At 37.1% G+C, this 27,108-nt stretch overlaps 1 protein-coding gene across 1 annotated transcript; it reads right to left on the bottom strand.

Annotated features, from left to right (window-relative positions):
* Positions 1-2,154: 2,154 nt before the first annotated feature.
* Positions 2,155-26,852, bottom strand: LOC116577948. Its single transcript, XM_032321739.1, has 5 exons — positions 26,792-26,852; positions 8,744-9,140; positions 6,618-6,704; positions 5,795-5,885; positions 2,155-2,708 (listed from the first exon to the last, which is right to left on the bottom strand). Exons 1-5 carry the CDS (start codon positions 26,850-26,852, stop codon positions 2,688-2,690), a joined length of 657 nt encoding a protein of 218 aa, XP_032177630.1. The 3' UTR covers positions 2,155-2,687.
* Between the last annotated feature and the right edge of the window lie 256 nt (positions 26,853-27,108).

Raw genomic sequence — 27,108 nt, 5'->3', positions numbered from 1 at the left:
GAGGACAATGTAATGTTTATCATCCTGGCCATGATTCATTGATGAATAAAACAGGTCATGAGAAGTTCAAGGAAAGCTGGCCTTAGTTCATTATTAAACTTTGTCTGCCTTGACCATTCTCTCTTTCAATTCAGATATGATTTACCTCTTCATTATTGAGGTTTTCCAAATCATATATTTCAAGATATTTATTTTCCCTACCTGAAATAAGAATCAGTGCCCCTACACTTGTGAAAGGAGGAAATTGTTGACTTTCAGAAAGAATTCCTATAATGAATTTAAGGATGATTAGAAATATTGTTTTGCAAATTTACCATTCATGATAAAGGGGACACACACACAAATTTAAACATATGGCTAGATTTTGATAGGAATTTTAAGGATAATATGGGTCACTGTATTTCCATTACTTTGAGATTCCTTTCCTTTGTCTGCCAACATACTTAACTATTGACAATTATGAGTAATATCAGACTGGTTTGTGTTAATCAGCAGCTGACTAATGTCATATAATAAGTTCATTTGATTTTGTAAAGAAAATAGCTGAAAATAATAATAATTAAATCTTGTTACCCATCTTATCTCTTCATGTGGAGTCACTACACGGGGGGGATTAAACACCAGAAGATCAACTTTTTCCTTCAATCTCGGTAATAAGACTTTGACCTAAATGTTTCAATAGTCAGAATTTTAAACTGGACTCAGAATTAAAACAGATAAATACATAAATCTTTAAAAATACTTTCTTCCCATGTTTTTAGAGAAAAATGTATTAGAGGGCTAAAACTGTATACAGAGATAAATATTTTTACATTTTCTTTCAGATATAGGTTATATGCATTTACCTAAAAACAGGAAATTAAACTATTTACCAGAATGAACACATAATGTATAAAAAGCCTCTGCTTTTCAACAGCTCATATGTTTATACTCTGGGTTCACTTTTCAAAGATTAAATAAGGAAGCAAGCTCTCCTATGTTCTATATAGATATACATATGCTTTAAACCTATTGCTCTAACTTAAACATTTATTTTCTGTAACCAAGAGAAATGTTTTATAACAAAAAACATCCAAAAATACATATGTATAAAAATATATACACATATATTTGTGCATATATATGTGTGTGTGTGTGTATATATATGTATGTATATTCGCTTTCTACTTTACTCATAAAATAAAGATACATAAATAAATATATTGGATGGGACAATTAGAGAGGCCTGAAAATTGTGGAAGAGACACTGAAAATCTCAGTTGTCTGGCATTTTGTAAATCTTTAAACCATTGTGTGCAATATTCTGTGAACCTGCAACAAAAATGTCTTTTTAAACAAAGTGCTTTCAAGGCACAATGCCATTTAAAGTATTCCTTTGGTTCCTCTGATGACTGAATTATATACATACTCACAAAACCATGTCTCATCATGCTACCCTGCACTGTCACAGGCACAGTAAACTAAAAACACCATATCTGGATGGGCTCTCACCCCTAAAGCCATTTCCTTCAATTACCACTTTGTACAGACTCTCATCCATGAACTCTAAAGCTATTTCTTACTTTCTTTCTTTCTTTTTTAAGATTTGTTTATTTGAGAGAGACAGAGCGCACACACATGCACACATGCCTGAAAAGGGCAGAGGAAGAGGAAGCAGACTCTCCACTGAGCATGGAGCCTGATGTGGAGCTCCATCCCACAAACCCTGAGATCATGACCTGAGTTGAAATTAAGAGTCAGTCACCGAGCAACTGCACTTAACCAACTACGCCAACCAGGCGCCCCCTGAGGCTGTTTCTTGAGATGGAATAGCTGAAATACTTCAAGGCAGGGTCCGAAGTATCAGGTATTTTATTAACATTCTTACAATTCTCCTATATATGTATAGAGACCTACCATTATTCACTAAATATTTTTCTTTAAATGGACTTTTTTTGTTGTTGTTGTTAAATAAATTTGCTCTAAAGGGAAATCAGTATTACTTCCTGGAAATAGAAATGACTACAAGAATAAATGGGATATAAATTTTTAAAAATGTCATGGTTATAGTTACTGCTTTCAGTTTGAGGGTGATGCAGGCCTTCTGCCTCTTTGTTAAAGAGACATTTGGAGGGGCGCCTGGGGGGCCTCAGTCAGTTAAGCATCTGACTTCAGCACAGGTCATGATCCCAGAGTCCTAGGATTGAGTCCCTCATGGAGTCCCACATGGAGCCCCACATGGAGCCCCACATGAAGCACTCCCACACCCACCTGCCCACTGTGGGGGGAGGGAGGCTTCTCAGCATGGAGACTGCTTGTCCGTCTCCTCCTTCTGCCCTGCTTATGCTCTCTCTCTGTCTGTCTTTCAAATATGTAATAAATAAATACATAAGTATGTAAACATGAGACTGATTCACTACCTACTGTGCTAATGAGTAACCTCATAAATATGTAAATAAATAAAATCTTTAAGAGAGAGGGAAAAAAGAGACATTTGCAAGTGTTTAAAAGGTGTTAAAACTGAGACCTTCTCCCAGATGTAATCAAAATGGCTGAAGGAGGATTAGAGAGGAAAGAGCTTTTACATCATGTGATTCAATTATTTAACACTCAGTCTTACCATCTCAGCACTGGACACATCACTGGGCTATATACACACAGCCTTACAACTTCCATTTTATCCAGGTTTCTAAAAGCATTTCTGTTTGTCATTTTAATAGGCCTGTTAACTGTAAAGTTCAAAGAGAACACATGAATAGTATCTTTTAGGAGGTGTTACAGAGGTACCTCTTCTTTCTCTATTCATTTAAAAAGTGAAAAGTAACATTTTTGAGGGAAGTGATTCAGGAACACCTTTGTCTGCAAGTAGGAAGATGACTAGTTATCTGCTGTTCCTTTTGGTAGTGATACTGCAGCATGAGGAAATACATTTAAAATAGTCAGTTTTCAATTATATAAAGAAATTAAGTTTCTCACACTGTTAAAAAAAAAAAAAGTCCAGAAGGTAATTTTCCAGAAATGTTAAGAAGGGAAACTAAAAAAGAATTTGCTTTGTAATTGTTTATAATGGCTTTGAGGTGGGGGTGCCTGGGTGGCTCAGTCATTAAGTAGCTGCCTTTGGCTCAGGTCATGATCCCAGGGTCCTGGGAATGAGCCCCATGTCAGGCATCCTGCTCAGTGGAGAGCCTGCTTCTCCTTCTCCCTCTGCCTGCTGCTCTGCCTACTTGTGCTCTCTACCTCTCTGTCAAATAAATAAATAAAATCTTTTAAAAAATTGTTCTGAGGTACTACATATTAATAATCATTGCAGTATGGATTTTAAATAAAGGGCAAAATTGATATTAAAATACATAAAATTATGTAGTTTAAAAAGAAAATGGATTAAATGACAAAGTCACTGTAGACTGGATATAAGGTCTAATCACACACACCCTTCACCCATCCACATTCAGCTTTTGGGTGGTCTCAGAGCATTAGAACAGATCTAAAAATGGGGAAGTAAGCAAAAAGGCCTCTGACAAAAAGTTTTAAATTCAAACAGCAAAATGCACTTTATTTATACGAGAGGCTCTTATTTAGAGCCCCTGAACTCTTAGCTTAAATACAAGTTTAACTAAATCACTTGTTTGGTATTCTAGCAAACAGCACATGGAAAGAGAGAGCGGAAATGCCACTAACAGGTAACAGTAAAATAAGACAACATAAAGCAAGAGAAAAGAGACAAAGAGAGGAAATGAAAACTCAAAATCACTGTAGGCTCTAGCTACTCAGTGTAAGGAAGAAAGCCCTGAGTAATCCTCATCACAGCTAGCACAGAATAGCAACTAATGTTCATTTTAATGACCCTGAATCAATCAAAGATAAAGTTATGTTTAGTTTATTTTAAGTTATGGTTAGTTTATTTTAGGAATGTCAGGAAAGCCATATGCCATATCTGAAAAAAGTCTTTTTTCTAAAACTAAAAAAGAAGCAAAATAAAAGTACTACTTCGTAAACAGGTAAGCTTAGTTATCTAAAACAATGATTTTGGGGGTGCCTGGGTGACTCAGTGGGTTAAGCCTCTCTGCCTTTGGCTCATGTCATGATCTCAGGGTCCTGGGATCAAGCCCCACATTGGGCTCTCTGCTCGGCAGGGAGCCTACTTCCCCCTTTCTCTCTGTCTAGTTGTGATCTCTCTCTGTGTCAAGTAATTAAATCTTAAAAACAAAAAAACCAAAACAAAACAAAAAACAACAAAGGAAACAATGATTTTTATCATGGCTGTGATAATCTATGCCTAGTGTTCTGAATATTAAACAAACAGAGTTTTGTAAGTGGATCATAATACCTACGCTAATGCCTCCTTCTTCCTTCTTTCTTTATCAGCATTCAGGGTCACCATCACTCAAACCACAGAAAGAGCTGACTGGCATGGAAGACCATGAGCCATGGCCTGAAACAGCCATGAGACTTCTAGATTTAGACTCAATTGTCGGGGCTTAAATTCTGTAATTATCACTCTATTAGTTACATGACTTTAAAAAATGAACCTCACCTCAGTTTCTACCTCTGTTAAAAAAAAGATATTTTGAATTTCTTATTTAAAGTTTTTATATACCAAAACCATATATTTAACACTAGTCATAGAGACAATAAAGAAGTAAGTTAAAATTTTAAAGGGCAAAACCTTTAATGTAAATTATGTAAATTAATGTAAATCATGTAACTCACCTAAGTACCTTTCTTGATAATCTAGTTTTTAATAGCAGTAACAAGTTCTAATAGGTAAGAATTTCTTCCATATTTTTCTTAATTCCTTCTAAGCTGAAAAATAACTTCTGAGTTTAAAAAAGCAGAAAAACTAAATACTCTTAACAATAAGAATACACGTCAAGAAGCACGGAAAGCATTTTTATTTCTTATCCCTATCTGATACATGGTGTTAAGATTTTTTGCTTACAAAAAAGCACTTATAACAACAACAAATAGCCAAAATTATCCAAGTCCTACTAATTAAAATATTAAAGGAAAACTGTGACTGGGAAATATATGTGTAACTTGAAATGGTGGTTCTGTAATAGTGATGTGTTTTTTTATCTCTCCAGGCCTCATTCTCCTCTTTCTTCTGATTTCATCTCCTTGATCTCTAATGGGTAAATTCTCTATCCTCACATTCTCAATCCATTTAGCTTGGGTGGGGCTTATCCCAATGCAGCTGTTGGGGTGGGACTATGACTCAGGCCTAAACCAGTCATCTGCATATTTCAATCCCCTTTGGCCACAGTGAGACATTTTGAGATGGCATATGATCCAAGATGATCCAAGCAATACTCATTCTGGGGCTTGTAAGACTAACTAAATAGAAAGAGTTTCTTTCCATGGAAGGATAAGGGAGGTGTTTGCTGAGAACTGAGAAAGTTTCTTCCTTAAACTTTCCATATTCTCAAATTTTCTTCTTACCAAGAGGAAAAGACTACCTAGAAATAGCGCCAACAGAGAAGTTCAGAGTTAAGAAAAAGATTCCTGTCATATCATTTGAGTTCCTGGAGCCAGCTGTGCCTGAAGCCACACACTTTACTTAAGCCAGTTTAAACTGGATTCTCTGTCACTTCTGACCAAAAGATGACTGATCCTTCCAAGACAGTAGAAGTTTCCTTTGAATTTTGGACAAGATGAATTACATCAGTTAAGAATTTACTTTGTAAATTATGGTGTATACTATTTAGTGGATTAAAAGTTAATTAATTTATCACTCAAGCTTCTTTGACCTAATCATCTTAACCTTCACTTATTTAAAAAAAACTTAACTGTTATTGGACAAGGATGAACAGCTCACCAAGTCTGTAATTACTGGCTGAATGTGGACTTTGTTAGAGTGTGCTGTCTCCAGAGTGCAAGCTGATGCTTCAGGGTTGATATCAGAGCACCTAGAAACAGAAAGAAAGAAAACTGTATTTTGCAACCATGAGGCAACCTATTACTGAAAAATTTTAAAATGTTCCACTGCTTTTTTAAAAAGCAGATTTAGAAAAAAATGAAAATGCTTTAATAATGGTGGAGGAAAAAGAAATAAGATGTTATATTAATAAAAAAGATTGTTATATTGATATAATGTGCAAGAATAGAAACTATACATACATGCATACACATCTGAAGGAATTATGAATCTAATGAATACTATGCCACCCCAAAAATGAAATTTAAAAGGAATTTTTGAAACATAGTCATGATACAACATTAAAAACATAGGAAATGGGAAAAAAAGAAAGAAACACACTTTGGACCATGTGTCTAGGTAGAACTGCAAGTGATTTTTATTTTCTTCTTTAAACTTTCCATATTCTCAAATTTTCTTAAAAATTTAAGTAATTTTCAAGTTTTTTCTGGTAATCAGGCTATTTGCCTAAAAATTTTCAAATTTAGAAATGCCCTAAAATTATTCTGTTGCTTCTATAAATTATGTAGTATGATGGAACAGTTTTGGACATGCAGTTAAAATGTTTAGGGAAGAATAATTTATAATCTGAGTCCTTACTACACTTAAGTAGACCCTTTCAGATATATACCATTCATTTACAAAAATGATTTCATTCAGGCAGTCATACCCCAGTGAATTTCTTAGTGGAAGATGTGGATGAATTTGATATACTTATACTTACATGTACAACGCTTGAGGACCTGTCATAGAGGCTAGGAATGCAGATACCACTCCAGACCCTGATCCTACTTCAAGGCATATTTCCACTCTAAAAAAGCAAAATAAATGAGTATAGTAGGATAAAAATATACATCACAGAAAATGACGCTCAATCTACTTTTAATGTGTATTTCTCCAGCATCACTCGCCTGCAAATATATGGAAATACAAAAGAAATTTATAAACACACTAATTTCTTTTTTTTTTTTTTAAAGATTTTATTTATTTATTTGACACAGAGAGATTACAAGTAGGCAGAGAGGCAGGCAGAGAGAGAGAGGAGGAAGCAGACTCCCTGCTGAGCAGAGAGCCCAATGCGGGACTCGATCCCAGGACCCTGAGATCATGACCTGAGCCGAAGGCAGCGGCTTAACCCACTGAGCCACCCAGGCGCCCAAACACACTAATTTCTGACAACCACTTTGTGCTCATTTAATACTGTTTAACTCAGAATTGTTTGGGGTGTGTAATTAAAGTCCATAAAATAGATGGATTCCAATTAATTACCACAAAACATCACATAAAACGATGGAATAAGGTTGAGGGTTGAAAATATTAATATGATAAACATCAACCCTTCTCACAAGGGTTTAGTAGTTTAGTACTTCCCTAAAATGATAGGGTTAGTTATTATACTCTTTATTTATGATGTTTTCTCTATCATTTAAAAGTACATAACATTCACAAATCCATTAGGATATCCTAGGGAAAAAAAAAAGTTCCCCCTTTCTTTTAATAGATTTAGAGCAGGGAAGAAATTCATTATTTGTACAGCTGTACACTGAAGAGAGAAAGTCTCACAGAATCTGATCTTAGAATTATTAGTATAACTTTAAAATTATTTTGAATAAATTCCTTATTACACTCTATTTTATCCTTCAATTAAATTTACTTCCCTGTCTATAATCTACTTATGCATCAAAAGCACTAGTTTACTCCATCACAGAAATGGGTTTAATGGGATTTACGTCTTGCTGGCTACTAACGCCTCAGACGACTACCCAAAAATAAACTCTAGCAGCTTCTAACTTTTGGAATCAATCCACATTATCTGACAACCTTACCTGTTGAATTATCTGTTGAACCTTACCAGGAGGCTTTTATTTGAAAATAACTATCATGCTTTCATAAACAGAATCCCAAGAACAGAAATAACCTGACTTTATAACAAAATCAGCTCCTTTCACAGCATACTTTGCAATGCAGTTTGTGCTTGTACATCTGTCTGGGGTACCTTGAAACTTAAAAGAAATTTTATCTTGAAATTTAAAAGACAAATTACAAAAAGAAATATACCATTCGACATTCCAGTAAATCCCAAAGTTCCATCGTTTACAATGAAAAGCTGATTTAATAAGCGTTGGGGCATTTTACATATGGAAAAATCTGACCAGATTTAAGAGAGAGAAACACAATACAGAAATACAGATCTATGAAGCCTGACTGCTGTTTCATCTTGAGATACCAATTTCAAGTCTTGATCTTTAAATAAATCTAATTACTCAAATTCCTTTCATTAAAAAAAAACGCAGGTATTCATTCTTTTAATGTCATTTAAAATTTATGAGGGACACTTCAAAAGTCAATTTTGTTATTTACAAAGTGCTAGGGAAAATTCCATAGGCTGCTAGCTCTGTAGCTATTTAAAATTTTCAGTTAATGAAAAATTACGCTCTGCAGTCGCACTAGCCACGTTTCAAGGGTTCTGTAGCCCCACGTGGCTAACTGGCTAGTTGTTCAGGGCAGAATATGCTGTTCAGTGGGTTTCAAAATACTTATCCACGCCATGATCCCACAATCTCACTTCATTTTTGTGTCCTTCCCTTACTATAGGGTGCTTTTGTATACTGAGTAAACTAAATGCCACGCACCTTCTAATAGTTACGAAAAAAATTATATTAATAAGCCACGTTTTCAGAATATTTAGTTTTGAACGTGTTATCACATCACTGCTCTGGGGGCTTGTGGAAAAGATACACGCTGGCGTAGTACGGAGCGGTGGAGCTCCCCAGACCAAAGCAACACCTCAGCAAAGTAGAGACATCCCGGCCCGCTCATGACAGGTATCTAAAGGAAGATCGTCTGTACCGGCGTTCTGGTATCCATGTTCGCCAAGTCTGCGGACACCGCCTCCTCTCCTGCGGACTGCACGCCTTCTTTCCCGGGCTCTCCTTTGCCGCTGCCTCTCCAGAACACTGAAGCCCTCTCCCACGGGGATCCTCGTCCTCCTCGCATCCTGTCAGTTCAGCCGCTGCTGCCTCCAGCGCCTCCAGCAGCAGGAACCTAGCCTCCACGGACTTGTACACATTGGTGAAGGCGCCTCGGCCCACGCGCCCGCGGGGAAGCTCCGAGCTGCCATCTTTCTTCCCTCCGTCCCACGCGCAGGCGCCAAAATTCCACGCGCGCAGGTCCAGCAGTGGAGGGCGGGGCAAGGGGGGGCGGAGCCGTGGGGGCGGGGCGCCAGAGGCGGAGAGATGAATCCAGGCTTGTTATTTCTAAGTCTGTCGGTAAATGTTCTTGGAAATTCTAAGGGTTATGTAATCTGGAACTGCTGACCTTTGCTTTCTTATTTAGAATGTTTAAAATTTATTTTATTTTATAGGTTAGCCCTTGATGCAGGGCATCCTCGATTGTTTTTGACTAAGGGGAGTGTTTTTTCCTTTACATTCAAAAGTTTTCTTCTATTTCTTGTTTGCAAAGAATTGAACAAATACATATGGTTATTAAATTTTACTTTTTTAAATATCAATTGAACTTTAAGTCTTGAGCTTTAAGATTAAAATTTTTTCTCACTTAATTTTTTACTTTAGTGTATTATAAAAATTACCTTCCTAATGTTGAATCGTGAAGGCACTTTTTATCAGTCTCACTCAAGCAAGATGATTTTTCTTTTAATATCCTACTGAATTTGGAGTGCTAATAATATAGCTCTGTTTTGATTATGCTGTCCTCACAGGACGAGTTAGGACATTGTTTCTGGAACATTTGGTAGAACTCACCCATAAAACTGGATGGATTTAGTGCTTCGTGGTTTTGTTTGTTTGTTTGTTTGTTCGTTTGTTTTTGTTTTTTTAGTGGATGGTTCTCTACTGTTTTGGGGCATCCTCTATAGATTGTTAGATTCTTCAGGCACTTGCACTCTTTTTGAGTCAAATTTCGTAATTTCCCAATAAAACATTTTTACATCTAGTTTTTAAAATTTGAGTAATAAAGATACAAGTAAATATCTAGATACCATTTTTAAAAACCTGAGTATCTATTACCCAGAATTGATAATTAATACTAATTTCTCATATTTCCTTTGGAGTGTTTATTTTATTTTTAAAATACATATTATACTATATATTACTATTTAATAATTGTGTTAAATGCAATATTTATTTATTTTTTTTAAAGATCTTATTTATTTATCTGACAGAGATCACCAGTAGGCAGAGAGGCAGGCTGAGGCGGGGGTGGGGGGGGTGGGGTGGGGTGGGGGGTGGGAATGCAGGCTCCCCGCTGAGCAAAGAGCCCAATGTGGGGCTCAATCCTAGGACCCTGGGATCATGACCTGAGCAGAAGGCAGAGGCTTTAACACACTGAGCCACCCAGGAGCCCCAAAAAGTAATATTTATTATAGCGAATTAGCTCACATGGTTATGGAGACTCACAGACCCAAAATCTGCAGAACCAATTTCCTATTCTTAATAGAGTTTTTAAAAATAAGAACTAACATAATACAGATGAAGTGGGTGTTTTTTCTGTATTCACCCTCAGTTTCATTTTGTAAACCTCTCTCCAGCCCGACTTCTCTCACACATTTAGCGTGTATCTCTCTAATTAATATTTTTACGTTTTTACATTCAGATATTCAGGAACAGTGAATGGCTAGTATGTTTTCAAATTTGTTTTGCTGGTAATAGGTTGGACAAACTGTTCTTCGCATTTCTTTTTCACTGAAAGTTCTCACTCCGTGCCTTCATATATATAAAGTTGATTTACTTCTTTTCATTCTTTTTCAATGCCAGATAGTATCATATGTAAATATAAAATATCTTATCTGGAATGGATAAATATCTATTGTGTAAACATTTAATCCTCTCCAGATTTTCATTATTTTAAGCAACACTGTGATTAACTTTCTCAAACAAGCTTTTTTCTGATCCTGTACAAAAGTTTCCTGGATCCAAGCCAGAGTGGATTAGCAGTATTGTATACACATTCAATTTTCAAATTTCAAATTTCTTTCCAATCTAATTGTGCTTAGTTGGTGGGAGACTTAATATTTGATTTTTTTATTATTAGACTTATTTTTTAAATTTATTTTAAAACGAATTGGCCTTGTTGTCATTGAGTTTAAGCATGTGTTCATATGTTCTTTGTTTGAACTTCTTTCTTTGTGAACTGTCTGTTCATTTTTGCCTATTTTTTCCTTTTGAATTTTGTTTTTATTTCCATTAAAATTGATACATGCATAATTTAATAAGCCAAATAGTGCTACATGAGTAATGAAAAGCAGTCCAGTCGAGTACACCAAGATCTAATTTCTCATGTCTTATTCTTCAGAAATGACCATTTTCAACTTTTATCTGCTTCTTTGGCCATTTATTCATATCTCTATGTACGAAGCTTATAACAATATTACTTCATTTCTCAATTTTCACATTATCTATTGAGTTCTTATGATAGAAGGTAAAGTTCACGTGATAGAAGGCAAGAATTTGATTCTCCTGCTGCCCGAAAACAAATATAATTGCCAGGCCCCCTATCCCTCTTTTCCCAATATGGTTATATTGTGATTGATTGATTGACTGATTGATTTTTACATTATTCTGTCTATAGAAATGGTATCTGGACCTGATTTCTGTATTATACCTGTTACTTCCTTGCACAACTCTTTGCGTTTCCTTAAGGTTAATAATCATCTGTTGTTTTATCTTCCTAGGTCTGCCATAACAAATTATTTCAAACTAGATGGCTTAAAAGAACAGCAATTTATCCTCTCTGTTTTGGAAGTCTGAAATCAAGGAGGTAGAAGGGCCATGGCTCCCTATGAAAGCTATAGGGAAGAATCCTTCCTCGCCTCTTCTAACCTCTGATGGTTGACAGCAATCTCTGGCCTTCCTTGGCTTGCATCAGCAGCATAACTCCCATTTCTGCCCTGGTCTTCATGTGGACTTCTTTCCAGTGTATCTTTCTTCCTCCAAACCTCTTTCTTTATAAGGACACCAGTCATGAGGTTTAGGGCCCACCTTAATCCAGTATGACCTCATTTTAATTTGATTACATTTGCAAAGACACTTTGCAAATAAAGACACATGTACATGTGTGTGTGTGTATGTATACGTGTATATGTGCATATATACATACATTATACATATATGTATATATATGTATATTTATATATATTCAGGATTTCAGCATTTCATTTTGGAGAATGTGATTGAATCCACAACACCTAGTAATAACTGCTCTTTCATTTGCATAGTTATCTATATATCACAGTTCAGCCTCAAAGTCTTTTCTAGTTGTTTACCCCCTGCCTGACTCTACCTCAGGCAGAGTTTAAAGACATTGAGCATCCTGGTTAATTCTATCTAATCTATTTAGGCAACACTGTAAGTCTCTGGGACTCATTCCTGGGTTCTGTTTCTTCAGCTCTGATGCCAGGATGGTTGCATCTTACAGCTTCACTCCATAAATTCAGTGGCAGAGTCTTTTTCAGTTGCTTGCACTCAAGTCCTGTCATTCGCTCCTTCTAACTGGCTCCCAATGGGTCCTATGCTCATGTTTGAATTGATCCTGTGGCCAGGTATATGATGAATTGATTTCCTCACACTTGCCCTGGGGCCCGGAGGGAGGTCTCATCACCACCAGATAGTCATAATGGTACCCCAAGAGCAAAATCGTAGTGCTGATATAGGTGCTGGGCAAAAACACAAAACACACTGAAGCATGTTGGTGATTATTTTACTCTGGCGTGCTATTGCCTTTTTGTTTTGTTTATAATATCTCTTACTCTGCAGATGTTTTTAAATGATTAAATTATGTGTTGTGCTAAGAAAATACTCTCTAAGAAAAGTTTATTTTCTGGTTTCAAAGTATACACGTTACTATATTAATTGGCTCTACCTTATTAACTAGGTCTTTAGATTTTTTTTTTTAAGATTTTATTTATTCACTTGTCAGAGACACAAGCTGGGGCAGCTGCAGGGAGAGGGAGAAGCAAGCTCCCCACTGAGCAAGGAGTCTGATGCAGGACCCCATCCCAGCACCCCTGGATCATGACCTGAGCATAAGGCAGATGCTTAACTGACTGAGCCACCAAGGCGGCTCCATGTAAGTCAACATATATAATATATAACATATATTATATATATATATATATATATATATATATATATATATATATATATAAAATTTTTCATCTTGGTAGACTTTTTCAATATGATCAGAATCTTTCTTTCATCAATTCTGGGAATTCTATTTATATGTTCTTTGTTTTTTCCTTCCCTTCCATTCTCTGTTCTTGTCTGCTGGAATTCCAATCATATAGATGGAGACACACTCGATGTCTTCAGGTCTTTTTGTTTTTATTTTTTCTGTCTGCCTTAGATTGGGCTACCTGGAAATGGATGCTGAGATGGAGATCTGCAGATAGAAGGCTTATTGCTTAAGTTCTCTTGGAAACAATATCTGGGAGGGAAAGATAAGGAGGGTAGGGTAAAAGGAGAGTTGAACTGTGTTGCAGTTGTAAGAAAAGCCTCAACTGACTGTTCAGGGAGCTTTGGGGCTGGGATGACCCTTCAGATTGTCCTGAATCCAAGCAAGGGGGCCTGTGTGCCTTTGGAGAAAGGACATAAACTTGGACAAAGCAATTCTCTTTCTCATGGGTAATTCCTGGAGAGAGACTTGGCTGTGAGCTGCCAGCAGCCAGCAGGTGGCAGAACATTTGGGTCCCTGGCAGGGATCTGGGTGGTGGACCTCAGCACCTATTACACCATCTCTGTCATTCTGAGCACAATTTAGGCTTCCAGCGAGCATTAATATATTCTGCTTTTGGCTTACCTATTAATATTTTTATTTGGTAAGCATTTTCTTTTTTCTAATCTGGGGTTCTTAAAAACAGTATTTTGTTTCATGGATACAGGATCCATTCTCATCTCTCTGTGGTTTTCAGTTGTACTATTTTCAAAGTTTCCATTTGTTTACTGCATAAATTCTCCCTTAGTGATGTTCCTTAGCTTGTATGCTACTCTTTCATGGTGTTTGCTTACTTTAGATGTTTACTGTCTGCATGCATGGCTATCTTTGTAATTCAGGTTGGGTCAGCCTGCCTGTGAAGGTATTATGTACACCAGAGTCAGCAACAGGGATTGTAGAAGAGGGGGGTTAGCTGCCAGACAGAGCATCTCAGTAGGCTTCTCTTAGGGAATTAGAGCTCCCTACTCCTCCTGAGCTTGGCCTCTGGCCCAACATTTACAGTCAATGCTCCAGCATATTTGTGTTTCCTACTCCAGATGGAAATGAGCCACTCTGGTGGCTGCTCCATGATTCTTTCCAATAAATTGTGTCCATGGCCCCGACACTTACTCTTCTGGAATTGCCCTGGCTTTCCTTGAACAATTATATGCTTTCTACTCACTTTTCAGGATGGGTGGGATGGTGTACCACCGCACTGAGTATCCTTTCCACCTTTCTTCTAGAAGGCCTTCTTGAAATACTGGGGCTGGAACCCTCAAAACTACATTTTTTAGATGCATTTGAAGCTCTAGTTTTGGATGTGATCTCGGTTACACTGATCATTTACAACACGTGAGCTTTAGAAGGCACAAGCGGAACACTCTGAAGCAGAGGCTGACTTCTCTTGTCTCTGTTACTTTGGCAGGCAAGCCAAGTTGCAGGGGAGCTTGATTTTCTGCAACAATTGTGGTGAAGGTCTCAGCGTTAGGGCTTTAGCTTTGTAGGTGTTGAGAGGCAGAGCGCATCTTTCTTTTCTGCTGTGGGTGGTGGCATAGGTGGTCTGAGTCTGGAGCCAGCAACAGCAGCCAATTCCTTCTGGCAGGTCCAGAAGCTCAGTCCTGTAATGTGACTTTATGACATTAAAGTCATAAGTCCAGCCCAGAGCTAATCTTCTTCAGCCCTCCCAACTGCTATGATACCCATTAGCTATCCTGTAATGAATCCCCTTTAGCTTACCCAAACTAGAGTGAGTTTTGTATGCAGTAAAACCATCACTGATATATGGGGATTCCAGGCATTTTCTGGTATATTACAGTACTGCTTTCTTATTTCAGAGGTGTTTTAGACTTGTTATTTTAGGGGTAGTGCTAGTGGTTTTGGTGGTATGGTAGTAGGATCAAATGCTTAGACATTTGGATCTCATCTTCCTAGTGAGAATTAATTTTTCTCAGAGATAACAGATTGACTAGCATACTGTAACAAGAGATATATTTAATCTTATAAAAGCTTTGGTCTGGGGAACCTGGGTGGCTCAGTGGGTTAAAGCCTCTGCCTTTGGCTCAGGTCATGATCCCAGGGTCCTGAGATCAAGCCCCACATCGGGCTGTCCCCTTGATGGGGAGCCTGCTTCCTCCTCTCTTTCTCTGCCTGCCTGTCTGCCTACTTGTGATCTCTTGTCTGTCAAATAAATAAAGACTTTAAAAAAAAAGCCTTTGGTCCAAGTCTCTTGCACTATAAAAGATAATATCCTTGAGCTTTTTTTTTTTTTTTGAAAGTTACTTTAACAGGTTCTTGTCCCATCTATGCCTGCATGCATTTTAACAGAAACCACAATTTGCTGCTGGTGCTTTCCATAAATCCAAGACTGGCACCAATCTTGACTAGATTCCAATCTCCTCTTGATGTAAGGGGACTCTTTGGGAGATTTCAGTTAATTCCACCATAGTTTAGTAGTCAGTGAGATAGCCCATAAACCTAACATAGTCCATTTTCAGTGCATCTTTAAAAATGAGTCTAAATTTTTATAACCAAAGAATTCTTTCTAAATGTTTTTTTGTTTCTATAAAGCATCCATCCTTCAGGGTTGATCATTACACTTAAAATACTATGACGCAAGCTTGGAAAGAGTATTTGCAGAAGACAAATCTGATAAAGGATTGTTACCCAACACGTATAAAGAACTCTAAAACTCAAAAGAATAATAATAAAAAAACCCACCAGATTTAAGTATTCCACAAAAGTTCTGAACAGACATCTCACCAAAGAAATAATACTGATTGCAAATAAGCATATGAAAATGCGCTCGACATTATATGTCATTAGGAAATCTCAAAACAATATGATACAATGGTTTATCTATTAGAATGGCCCAAATCCAGAACACTGACAACATCAAATGTTGGTGAGCATGTAGACAATAGGAACCTCATAGACTGCTTTGGAAATGCAAAGTGGAATAGCCATTTTGGAAGACAGTTTGGTGGTTTCTTCCAAAATTCAATATACTCTTACCATACAACCCAATAACTATGCTCCATGGCATTTACTTAAATGAGTTGAAAAGTTATATCCATGTAAAAACCTGCACAAAGATGTTTGTAGCAGCTTTATTCATAATTGCCAAAACTTGGAAGCAACCAAGATTATTTGGTCCTTCAGTAGGTGAATGCATAAGTAAAACAGTGACACATCCAGACAATAGAAGATTTTCTTTTAAAGATTTTATTAATTTATTTGAGAGAGAGAGGGAGGGAGAGAATGAGTGATGGAAGGGGCAGAGGGAGAAGCAGACTTCCCATTGAGCAGGGAGCCCAATGTGGGGCTTGATCTCAGAACCCTGGGATTGTGACCTGAGCCCAAGGCAGATGCTTTAACTAAGTGAGCCATGCAGGTGCCCCCAGACAATAGAACATTTTTGAGCCCTAAAAAGAAATGAACTATCAAGCCATGAAAAGATATGGAGGAAACTTACATATATATTATTAAGTGAAAGAAGCCAATCTGAAAAGGCTAAGTATGTTATGATTCTAATTATATGACATTGTTGAAAATGCCAAACTATAGAGACAGGAAAAAGATCAGTAGCTGCCAGGGGTTAGTGAGGAGAAAGGGATGAATAGGTGAAGCACAGAAGATTTATAGGGCAGTGAAATTATCCCATATAATACTGTTATGGTGGAGAATATAAAATATATATATATATATATGAATATATATATGAGTATATATATATATGAATATATATATATATATTTCAACAAAATCTCTAGAATGTACAACACCAAGTGTGAGCCTTCAAGTAACCAATGGACTTCAGGTGATAATACTGTTTCACTGTAGGTTCACTGATAATAACAAATGTATGTCTTTGTATGTCTTTGGTGTGTGTGTAATGTTGATAGTGGAAGAAGCTTTGTTTGTGTATGTGTGCAGGAGATATGCTGAAAATTCAAATGCTTAAAAATTCACTCCAGAAACTATGGAATTGGTCTTATAAGAAAGTGATCTTTGGGCTGATAGGGAAGTCATGGTACTAGATGTCTCTGCTTGGTAGGTCCTACTGAATTCTTAAGATTCTCAATGAATATAATTGATCCAGTTGGAGTAGCCAAAAGAATAACAGAAAGCATATGTAGTGATGATAAATCAGGCCTTGGAATTTGCAGATCAGGTGCAAAATCCTTATTAATTTCAGTCTTGTTGACATTAATAGAATTTAGCAGTCTATAGTATAACAAAAAGATTGTGCATAGTTTTATTTAGCTCTTTGTATTGCAAAGACTAGAGTCAAGTATTCCAAACAATTTTAAAAAAATGTTTAATGTAGTAGTTTACATATATTCCTTGGCAATTTAGTGTCTCAGAAACCCAAGAACAGAGTGCAGAGTAGAACAATCCCTGTGGAAAATGGAACAAGAACTGGAAAACGCTTTGGGATCCAAGACAAGTCTGACATTCTCAAAACTAGGAGCCAATTAATTTCACTGGGTGTCCATCATTAAGGTGAAGACAATATGCATATAGTGTCTGCTCTAAGGCTACCAGATGGCCTGCTTTTTCTGTATTTCACTATTCAGATTCCTGGAAGATGAATTTTGGTCTATTTAGGTAAGCATTTATTGGTCAGTCCAATAAGTCTGCTAGTCCCTGAGAATTTGTTTTGCTTGGGTTTGATCTATATGCCATCTAATTTTCTGATTACATCTCTCCATAATCACTGAGGCACAAGTGGATCTCTCTTTATTTGAGATCACATCTCTTGAGTGCCTGCAAATGTCAATGAAGCTTGAGATACCTTCTCTGGATAGGGTTCAACCTATCAAGTTATCTACCTTACAGTTTACAACTGTAAACCATAGATTTCCTACAAGCAAGTGATAGAGTAGAACCCATCTACAAATAAGTGAAAGAGCAGAACCCATCAAAGGACCAAGCAGGCAGTGAGGTTTTGTTTTCAGGATTATTATTTCTTCTCAAATCAAGAGCCATTTTATATCCTAGTAAATTAAAGGCAGCTGTAGTTTGCTATGAAGAGGATGTGACTTAATGTGAGGAAATACCCTTAAATCACACCTTTGCCCATATCTAGTAGCCTTGGGTAACTTAATGAGCTTCTCTGAGCTTTATTTTCCTCTTTATAAAATGTAACTATTATATAAGGCTGTTTTAAATACTGTATGGAAGAGATGGGCATATGGTAGATCATTATTTAATAAATGCATATTAAAAAAACCAGAAGGAGACCCTAACTGTTCCATTTTCCAGATAGAAACTGGGTCCAGACATGTGATTTCACTTGTTTAAGTCCAAGCAACTACTTGATTGTAGTCAACACTGAAAACCAAGTCTCCTGACTTCCCAGACCAATGTCTCTACAAGTTCCTTCTTGGTTTCTACACAATTCTCAAAACTTGCTCTGTAAAAAGAATGTGTGTATGTGTGTAAAGTTACAGCTTTTAGTTTCCTTCAAAGTTTCTTTCAATGAACAAAACATATTTTTACAATTAGACTAAGAATTCCTGAGTTCTTTTATTTTTTTTTTAAAAAAGTATAGGGTTCTTATTTGCTGTGAAGAGTGAATAAAAATTAGTCTAGAGGCACCTAGGTAATTCAGCTGGTTAAGCATCTGACTCTTGATTTCAACTTAGGTCATGATCTCAGGGTTGTGGGATTGACTCCCACATTGGGCTCTGTGCTTAGTGTAGTCTGCTTATCCCTCTCCCTCTGCTCCTCCCTTGCTTGTGTGCTCTTTCTCTGAAATAAATATAAATAAATAAATAAATAAATAAGTCTTAATTACTAACTGTCCTCAAATAACATGTGTTTGAAAAGTAACTCCAGTCTTATCAGAGTGAATCTCCTCAGCTAGGTGTTCCTGGGCCTCCTGCAGTTACTCTGGGCATATTTTGGTGCTAAGGTCAAGAGCAAAGACAAGACTCCAACTGGCAGCCAGATGGTGCAGACTGAATGGCCATGAAACCCAAGGTGATCTGGGCCTCACCTGGCTGAACACCACAATCCACAAGTGTGCTCCATGCCACACATTTCTCTGCCTCTTGAGCAAAACATGGCATGATGCCATGTTAACTTCATGTAAGTTCATTATGTTTTCAAATACCAAAGAGTTGAGTTTTCAGAAATGTTAACACACTAGATTCCAGATCTCCTTAGCAGAATACAATTGGTTTGTCCACATAATTACTTCTTTTGGCCAGGAGTACAAGATTTTCGAAGCATGTCTTCCTCCTTCTACTCATTATGATTTCCTCATAAACATTTATTGGCTGTTTTGTGCAAGCAGGTACAAAATGATATCTGATGTACTCCTTCCTAATGGAACCCATTTTCTTATTGAGATGAGAATGGAGGCTCCTTGAGGTCTGGGATGTTGTCGATCTTACTCACTGGTAGGGTTCAGAGTCTAGAACAGTATGTGGCATAGGATAGGCACCCAGGAAATACTTGTGGAGTGCAGTAATGGATTTACCTAAACGAGAAGCTAATCATGGCTAACATTTATGTTTACTAGTTTTCTCAACACTGCCTCATTGAGCCTCAAAACTCTTGAGGTAGGAAGTATTAATATTCCCATTTTGGAGATGGGGAAACCAAGGCTTAGGGGATTAGGTAACTATTCCATTGGTGACCCAGGGCTTTTTACCAAAGTCATCTGGCTCTGAAGTCCACACCTTTGCCACTCTGTTGCCCTGCATGTTATGCTGCCATCTTGCTTGGGGCAAAAGATACTCTTACCATGGTTTTAGAACTATAATCAAGGAATGTTTACAATGGAATCTCACTTGTGGTATAAACAGTAAGCACATTAGAAAGTTTTGTAGAGGGGTGCCTGGATGGCTCAGTGAGTTAAATCCTCTGCCTTTGGCTCAGGTCATTATCTCAGGGTCCTGGGATTGAGCCCCACATTGGGCTCTTTGCTCAGTAGGGAGACTGCTTCCTCCCTCCCTCTATGCCTGCCTCTCTGCCTACTTGTGATCTCTATGAGATAAATAAATAAGATCTTTAAAAAGAAAAAAAAAAGTTTTGTAGAGTCTGAAACAGATGCGGAACCAAATTGCCTGGGGAGGATAGGAAGGATTTAAAAGGTGAGAAGTAGAGTTCATCTCCCTTTGACTTCTGGGGGATGACCTTGAAAACCCTCTTTGCAATATGATTATATTATAAACATATACAACATTATGACATTATTTTTCTTCTTCAATCCCATGTCATCATATTAAACAGTTCGTGTGGGGAAGAATTCAGTCTTGTTTATATTTTGATTTACCCTCAGTACTAGCATGGCAACTTTCCACTGATTTGAAAGGAATTGAAATTTTACTAGGATGGTAAGCTTGATGGATTGGGGAAGGCTAGTTACACCAACATACCCTAGACAAATTTGAATTCTGATAAGCTTGCCTCTTTCATGCTTTTCTCCAATCCATCCTTTTCTTTTTAAGAAGTCCAAAAGAAGAAAAAAAGAAAACAGAATATTTCATGTAAAATCATTTTTGACACTTTAGATGTCTAAGTTCTGGTCCAAACCTGAGTATTGTTCAGTTCTACCTACATTCTTCCTATACTTGAGGGATTTCAAAAAATGTACTTAATGTTTTGAACTTGTTTTAATTTTCTCCAACTCATTTTCTCTTGAGGTTAAGAACATTTTGTTAATTTTCAAATACCAAAAGTATTTTGCACGCAATTAATAGGTTTAAAAAATAATCAGATCAGATTCAGAACATTTCCCCAAGGAAAGGAAGTGCACAAAATAGTCAAATGACTAATTGAAAAACAAAGGAAAGGAACTAAAATATCTCCCCAAACTAGTTCCTAAGGTATGCTCTTTTTCTATTATGAGACACTGACTAGTCTGCACTCTTGGTTTTTTGAAGTAAAACTTTGGTGGGAAAATTAATAACTGAATCCACTATGTATTTCACACTAACATTAACATTCCCTTTCTTGCCAAACATTTTGCTATGAGCTTATGCATTCATGCTCTATATATTTTCCAACCTGTTCAGGTGTCCACCTTTCTTATTCCCATAAATATTCTACTAAATTTTCAAGTGTTGCTCCTGGAAAGGTAGAGCATCACCATATCGTTGTAGAGATTGATAATAAAAGCAAATTTTATTTTCTTATCCATAGAGATAACACAAACTCCTAATTTGAATTTCACTCCATTAGGCAGGGTCTCCATAGCATCTGATGTTGATAAACTACTCAGTTTTGGAAATGCTTGGTATCTGAAGAAGAGTGACAAATGATGCATGACATAACTGACAAATTGATAAACTGGCTGAAATTGCTAAATTGATAAAATGATTAAAGTTGATAAATTGATAAGTGTTTCTTGAACAATGACTATTTTCAAAGCCAGCTTCAACTTGGGACTTACTACCTATTAGACAGAGGCAAGGATGTACGTCTTGGAGTACAGACTCAGTTAGGGATGTGCTTCCTGATACATTGCCAGCAAATCATGGACAAGATTCAGCTTTTCTTAGCTTGTTGTTCTTTCTAACTTACAATAACTGGGCAAGAATTTGACTTTCACACCCAAATCAGTTCCTCAGTGTAACGGACACTTTCTAATGTGTTCTACTCCTTAGCAAGCCATGCCACACTCTATATTACTCTTGGCTTACACTGGAGTTAACACAAACTTCTCTTTCTCTGGATTTCATCTTGCTAAGAAACATTCACCACGCCTGCAAGATCTAATTATATCTGTTTGCATAAGTCAAACTCGAAAATGTTGATAGACTTATTGAGTCCCTTATGTCAGAGACTTAGGAGACTATAAAGTGTCATGAATAATAGTAGCAGAAACAGCAGTAACAATAGTCTTGAAAGTAATAAGAATGGCAAAAGTTAATATTTACTGAATGCCTTCTATGGAGCACTGTGCTAAGCACTTTACATGTAATAATGTAATTAACAAACCAAAATGCAGAGAGTTGAAATAACCTTCCCTGAAACACACAGTCCTGTGGTCGACATGGGAAATGATTTTTTCTGTAAAGTTTAGCAGAACTCACCATCTGAGAATTTTTTTTTAAAGGGAAAATGTTTTTACTGTCATTTCAATTTCCCACTATTTCCTGGATAGGTTTTCTTCTCTGGGTTTAGTAGAGATACATTTGTTTATTCTTCTTATGGTGGTTGCTCCTCACTTAAGCACATTGTATTTTTCTGTCGAGTTCTGAAATGTTTAAATGTCCACTTTTTCCCTGAACCAGACAAGTAATTTAGTATGTTCTCATGTTACTTTTCTTTTTTCCCCCACATCTTATGCCGGTATTTTTCTAGAATAATTCTGGGTCATTGAAGATATATATTTTCTTCTTATTCTTCTTCTTCTTCTTCTTCTTCTTCTTCTTCTTCTTCTTCTTCTTTTGCTTTCATCTTACCCTTTTAATTAATTAATTTTTATTTTTTAAAGTAGGCTGCATGCCCAGCATGGAGCCCAATGCAAGGCTTGAAGTCACAACTCTGAGATTTAGACCAGAACTGAGATCAAGGGTCAGACACTTAACTGACTGAGCCACCCAGGTGCTCTACATCTTACCCTTTTAAAGACCCTTTTCATGAAGTTTAAGTCCTCTCTGCCCTCACTGATTTGTTTTTGTCTTCTTGCTCTATCAGACAGAAAGAGTTGTACTACATTCTCCCCATAGGGTTGCTTTTTCTTTTCGTTTTTCCAACTTTTACATTATAGATTTTGAATCTCTTTTAACACATGATCACACTTGTGATAAATATGTATTCCCGGTGAATTGAGTCTTTATCATCGTGAAATGTTTCATTTTTAGTAAAGCTGCTTACCTGAAAGCATATTTTGTGTGATACTAGGATAGCTAAACTAGGTTTTCTTTGATTGATGTCTAGCATGTCTTGACTTTGTCCATCTTTTTACTTTGAATCTTTTTGTATTTTTTTTTAGCTTAGGTATATATTGTGATATATATATATATATAATGAATTAGAGGTTTCTGTCCCCCACTGAATACATATATTAAAGTCCTAACCCCTCATGTGGCTGTGTCTGGAGAGAGGTCCTCTAAGGAAGTAACTAAGGTCAAATGAGGGTATAAAGGTGGGGCCCTGATCAGATAGGGTGAGGGTCCTTATAAGAGACATCAGAGAGATTGTTCCCTCTCTCCATAAAAGGGCCATTTGAGTACACAGCAAGAAGACAGTTGTCTATAAGCCAGGAAGACAGCGATGACCTCCATCTTGCACTTCCCAGCCTCCAGAACTGTGAATAAATTTCTGTTGTTGAAGTCACCCAGTCTGTGGTATTTTGTTATGGCAACTGACTGATAATACAGATTTTGGTACCAAGAAGTGGGATGCTGCTGTATAATTACCTCCACCTGCGGATGTGGCTTTAAGACAGGAATGGGCAGAAGCTGGGAGAGTTTTGGAGAACATGCTAGAAATTCTCGGTTGCCCTGAAGGGAGTGTTGATAGAAATATGCACATTAAACGTAATTTTGGTAAGGTCTCAGGTGAAAATGAGGAATAAGTTAACAGGAACTGGAAGCAAAGCAAACTTCATTAAAAAGTGGCAAAGAACACGGCTGAATGATATTCCCTGGTCTGGGGAAGGTAGAGCCTGTGAGCAGTGAAATGGGCTATTTAGGGATGGGGTGTCTAAGCAAAGTGCTGAAGGAGCAGCATGGTTTCTCTTTACTGCTTATAATAAAATTTGAGAGGAGAGAGATACATTGAAGGAATTGTTAAGCAAAAACTAACCAGAACTTGGAGATCGGGATGTTTTCAGTCTATCCATATTGTGAAAATGAGGGATTGCTGCAAGAATGAGGGACTGAGATCAAAATGTACTAAAAAGAGCAAGAAGGGAGTGGATGAACAGCCATTTGATAAAGAGATCAAATGTGCTTCATGGATTTAGCATAACTTCTTAGGAGAAGCCAGGGGTAAAAACTGAATTATACCAGTAAGATGCTGCCAGTTTGAACTAAAGGAGAGAGGAAAGGTGCCTTTCTCTGACTTATTTTGCTTAAGCTTGATATTCTCTGTCCCCTCCGTCTTGGTGCAAATCTATTATCTTTTATCTTATTTATTTCACCTTGAGCATGAATTACTTCTCTGGGTTTTAGTGTCCTCATTTATAAAGTAAGGTTGTTGGCTTAGATGTGGTGCAGTCATAATTTGCTGGTTAGAAGGCATGAGCTCAAGCAAATGACCCCTTCAAACTCTTTCTATTTTATCAGAGTATTCTATCCCCAAATTCAAACAACTTTACAGATAGACTGTTAATTTCACATCAGGCAGGTTTTTTGTTTTCAGTTTAAACCAAGATAAATGTTAGTGAGCAACATTTTTCATAAGAAAGTGTAGCTGACCTTTGAATAATGTGTTGGGGTGCTGACCTCCCCACACAGTTAAAGATCTACATATTAATTTTGGTGTCTCAAGAACATAACTATACTAACAGCCCACTGTAGAAGCCTTACCAATAACATCAACAGTTGATTAACAGATATTTTGTATGTCATATGGGATGAGGGAGCATAAGGCAAGCTGAGGATGAGGAAGCATAAGGCAAGCTGAGGACAAAGCTGAGGATATATGTGGCATTCCTTCTGGAAACTTCCAACTATCATAATGTTAATGCTGTGCTAGGGGGAAAAACGATCTTAGCTTGACAATGGCAAACCCTCCAGAATCCCGAGTCTTCTTTAGCAGACTCCTTTTGGACACCTCCCTTTGCCCTTATCTCCCCCAACTCCCATGTATATAATCAGCCGTTCCTCAGAACCCCAGTGCAGCTCTTTCTGCCCACAGGTCCTATCCCCATGCTTTAATAAAACCAGCTTTTGCACCAAAGACATCTCAAGAATTCCTTCTCAGCTGTCAGCTCTGCATCTCACCTACACTGAAAAACTACATCAATATGAACTAATATAGTATTCTTATAATAAGGTAAGCTAGAGAAAAGAAAATCAGGAGAAAATACATGTATAGTACTGTGCTGTATATGCTGAAAAAATGTCAATATAACCGGACCCATGTGGCTCAAACTGTTGTTGTTCAAGGGTTAGCAGGAGTAGGGAAAACAGTTCTGTGTTTTCAGCTTCTGTTTCTGGTTTCCAGTTTTTGGCTTAATGACTATCGGACTCTAAAACCCCAAGGACCACCTTTTAGGAGTTTTCTGGTATTGCTAAATACTCCTGGTAAGCTTATTGTACAGACCAGGATAATGGGAGAAGATTTGGGAAAATAGAAATTGGCAAAAGGAAGAAATAATTGAGGGGCACTTGGGTGGCTCAGACTTAAGTGTCTGCCTCTGGCTCAGTTCTAGATCTCAGGCTCTGTGTTCGGCTCCCTGCTCAGTGCAGAGTCTGCCCCCCACTCCTGTGTGCATGTTCTCTCTATCAAATAAATAAATAAAATCTAAATAAAAGGAAGGAATAATTGATAAAAAGAGATAAAGGAAAGAGAAATAAACCAGTATGGGAGGAGAAAGAGATTGGAAGGGAATGTTTTGTGGGAAAACAACAGCAACAACAATAAAACAAACATGTGATGACCCTACCTTAGGGGTGCTGATTATCCATTAAAAACAACACCATTTTATTAAAATAGTCTGAAAAAGAGACATTTTGGAAATATCAGTTTGTTGAATTATGAGATGTACAAACTGTTTAACTCTAAGGGCATGGGTTGGATAAGAATCCACTTCTTCCTGGCTCTGTGAACTTAATTTCTTTAAATTGTCATTTCCTTAGCTGTAAAGTGAGTGCCTTAGTGAGAGTCTGCCTCATAATGTAATTCTGGGGATTAAATATTCACAGTTCAGATTTTAGCACATTGTAAATCCTCAGTAAGTGTTACCTTCTTTCAATGTTATTATTATTGTTACAATTATTATCGGCATCCTAGGTCGGCAGGCAAAAGAAAGTTATAAGCCTCATGCTTTAATTCAGCCCTAACTAGAGATTATAATTCATTCTAGCAGCCATGAGTGTCAATCAGCTGTTTCATGAAGAACTAGCTGTCATAAAACTTAAATTATGTCTATTTGCATTTAGTTCCTTCTTATAATAAAATTGAGTTCTTTTCCTGTCTGCTAAGAATGGAAAAAAGCTTTCCTGAAATAAGTTTCTTTTTTTTTTTAAGATTTTATTTATTTATTTGACAGAGAGAGAGATCACAAGTAGGCAGAGAGGCAGGAAGAGAGAAGGTGGGGGCAGCAAGCTCCCTGCTGAGCAGAGAGCCCATTGTAGGGCTCCATCCCAGAACCCCAAGACCATGATCTGAGCCAAAGGCAGAGGTTCAACCCGCTGAGCCACCCAGGCACCCTGAAATAAGTTTCGTTTAATAGTTTTAAGAACTATTAACTGCTAACTTGGAGATGTTCTAACTTTAAATCTGGTTAAAGAATGTAAAGATGGAACCACATGTAGAATATACCGTGTGTCTGCTATCCTTGTTCCTTCTATGACATTGCATTTGCTAATTATATGAAGGTTAAAGTAAATTGTATTTATTAGAATATGTTTGCTCTAGGAATTACATTTACTCACCAAGCCTTATAATGTACACCAGCACTATAATCTTAAACTCACCATCCATAATTTCTGACTCGAATCTGAGACTTCATTAGAATAACAATGACCTTTGTCTCTAGATGCATATCTGTGATAAACTTACCTGTGGTTTTGCTTTCTGTGGCCAGCTGTGGTCTGGAAGCTGATGATCCTCCTTCTGACATGTAGTCAGGAGCTTAGATTAGCCCAGTACTATGTCACAAAGCCTGTAGCATTTACTTCCCCTCATCTAATCATGCAGGCATTTTCTCATCTCCTCTCATGACAAGATGAAGGGAGACTACAGTATAAGAAGATACCTTGAGAGACCATAGTCACATGAAATTTATTACAGTATACTGTTATAATTGTCCTATTATTAGTTACTGTTGTTAACTTTACGGTGCATAATATATAAATTAAAATTTATCATAGGTATGT

The sequence above is a fragment of the Mustela erminea genome, chromosome 18 (genome assembly GCF_009829155.1).
Source record: "Mustela erminea isolate mMusErm1 chromosome 18, mMusErm1.Pri, whole genome shotgun sequence".
Taxonomy (NCBI): Eukaryota; Metazoa; Chordata; class Mammalia; order Carnivora; family Mustelidae; genus Mustela; species Mustela erminea.
This window is presented reverse-complemented; position numbering and strand designations above follow the sequence as displayed.

What these genes read in the sequence shown, in the direction of transcription:
- LOC116577948 (XM_032321739.1), bottom strand. Translation starts at nt 26,852, where the DNA reads ATGTCAGAAGGAGGATCATCAGCTTCCAGACCACAGCTGGCCACAGAA. An exon ending in CACAGAAAGCAAAACCACAG is followed by an intron (nt 9,141 to 26,791) that starts GTAAGTTTATCA and finishes AGAAATAACAAG; the next exon opens with CCTGGATTCATCTCTCCGCC. An exon ending in AGCCAGTAATTACAGACTTG is followed by an intron (nt 2,709 to 5,794) that starts GTGAGCTGTTCA and finishes TGAACTTTACAG; the next exon opens with TTAACAGGCCTATTAAAATG.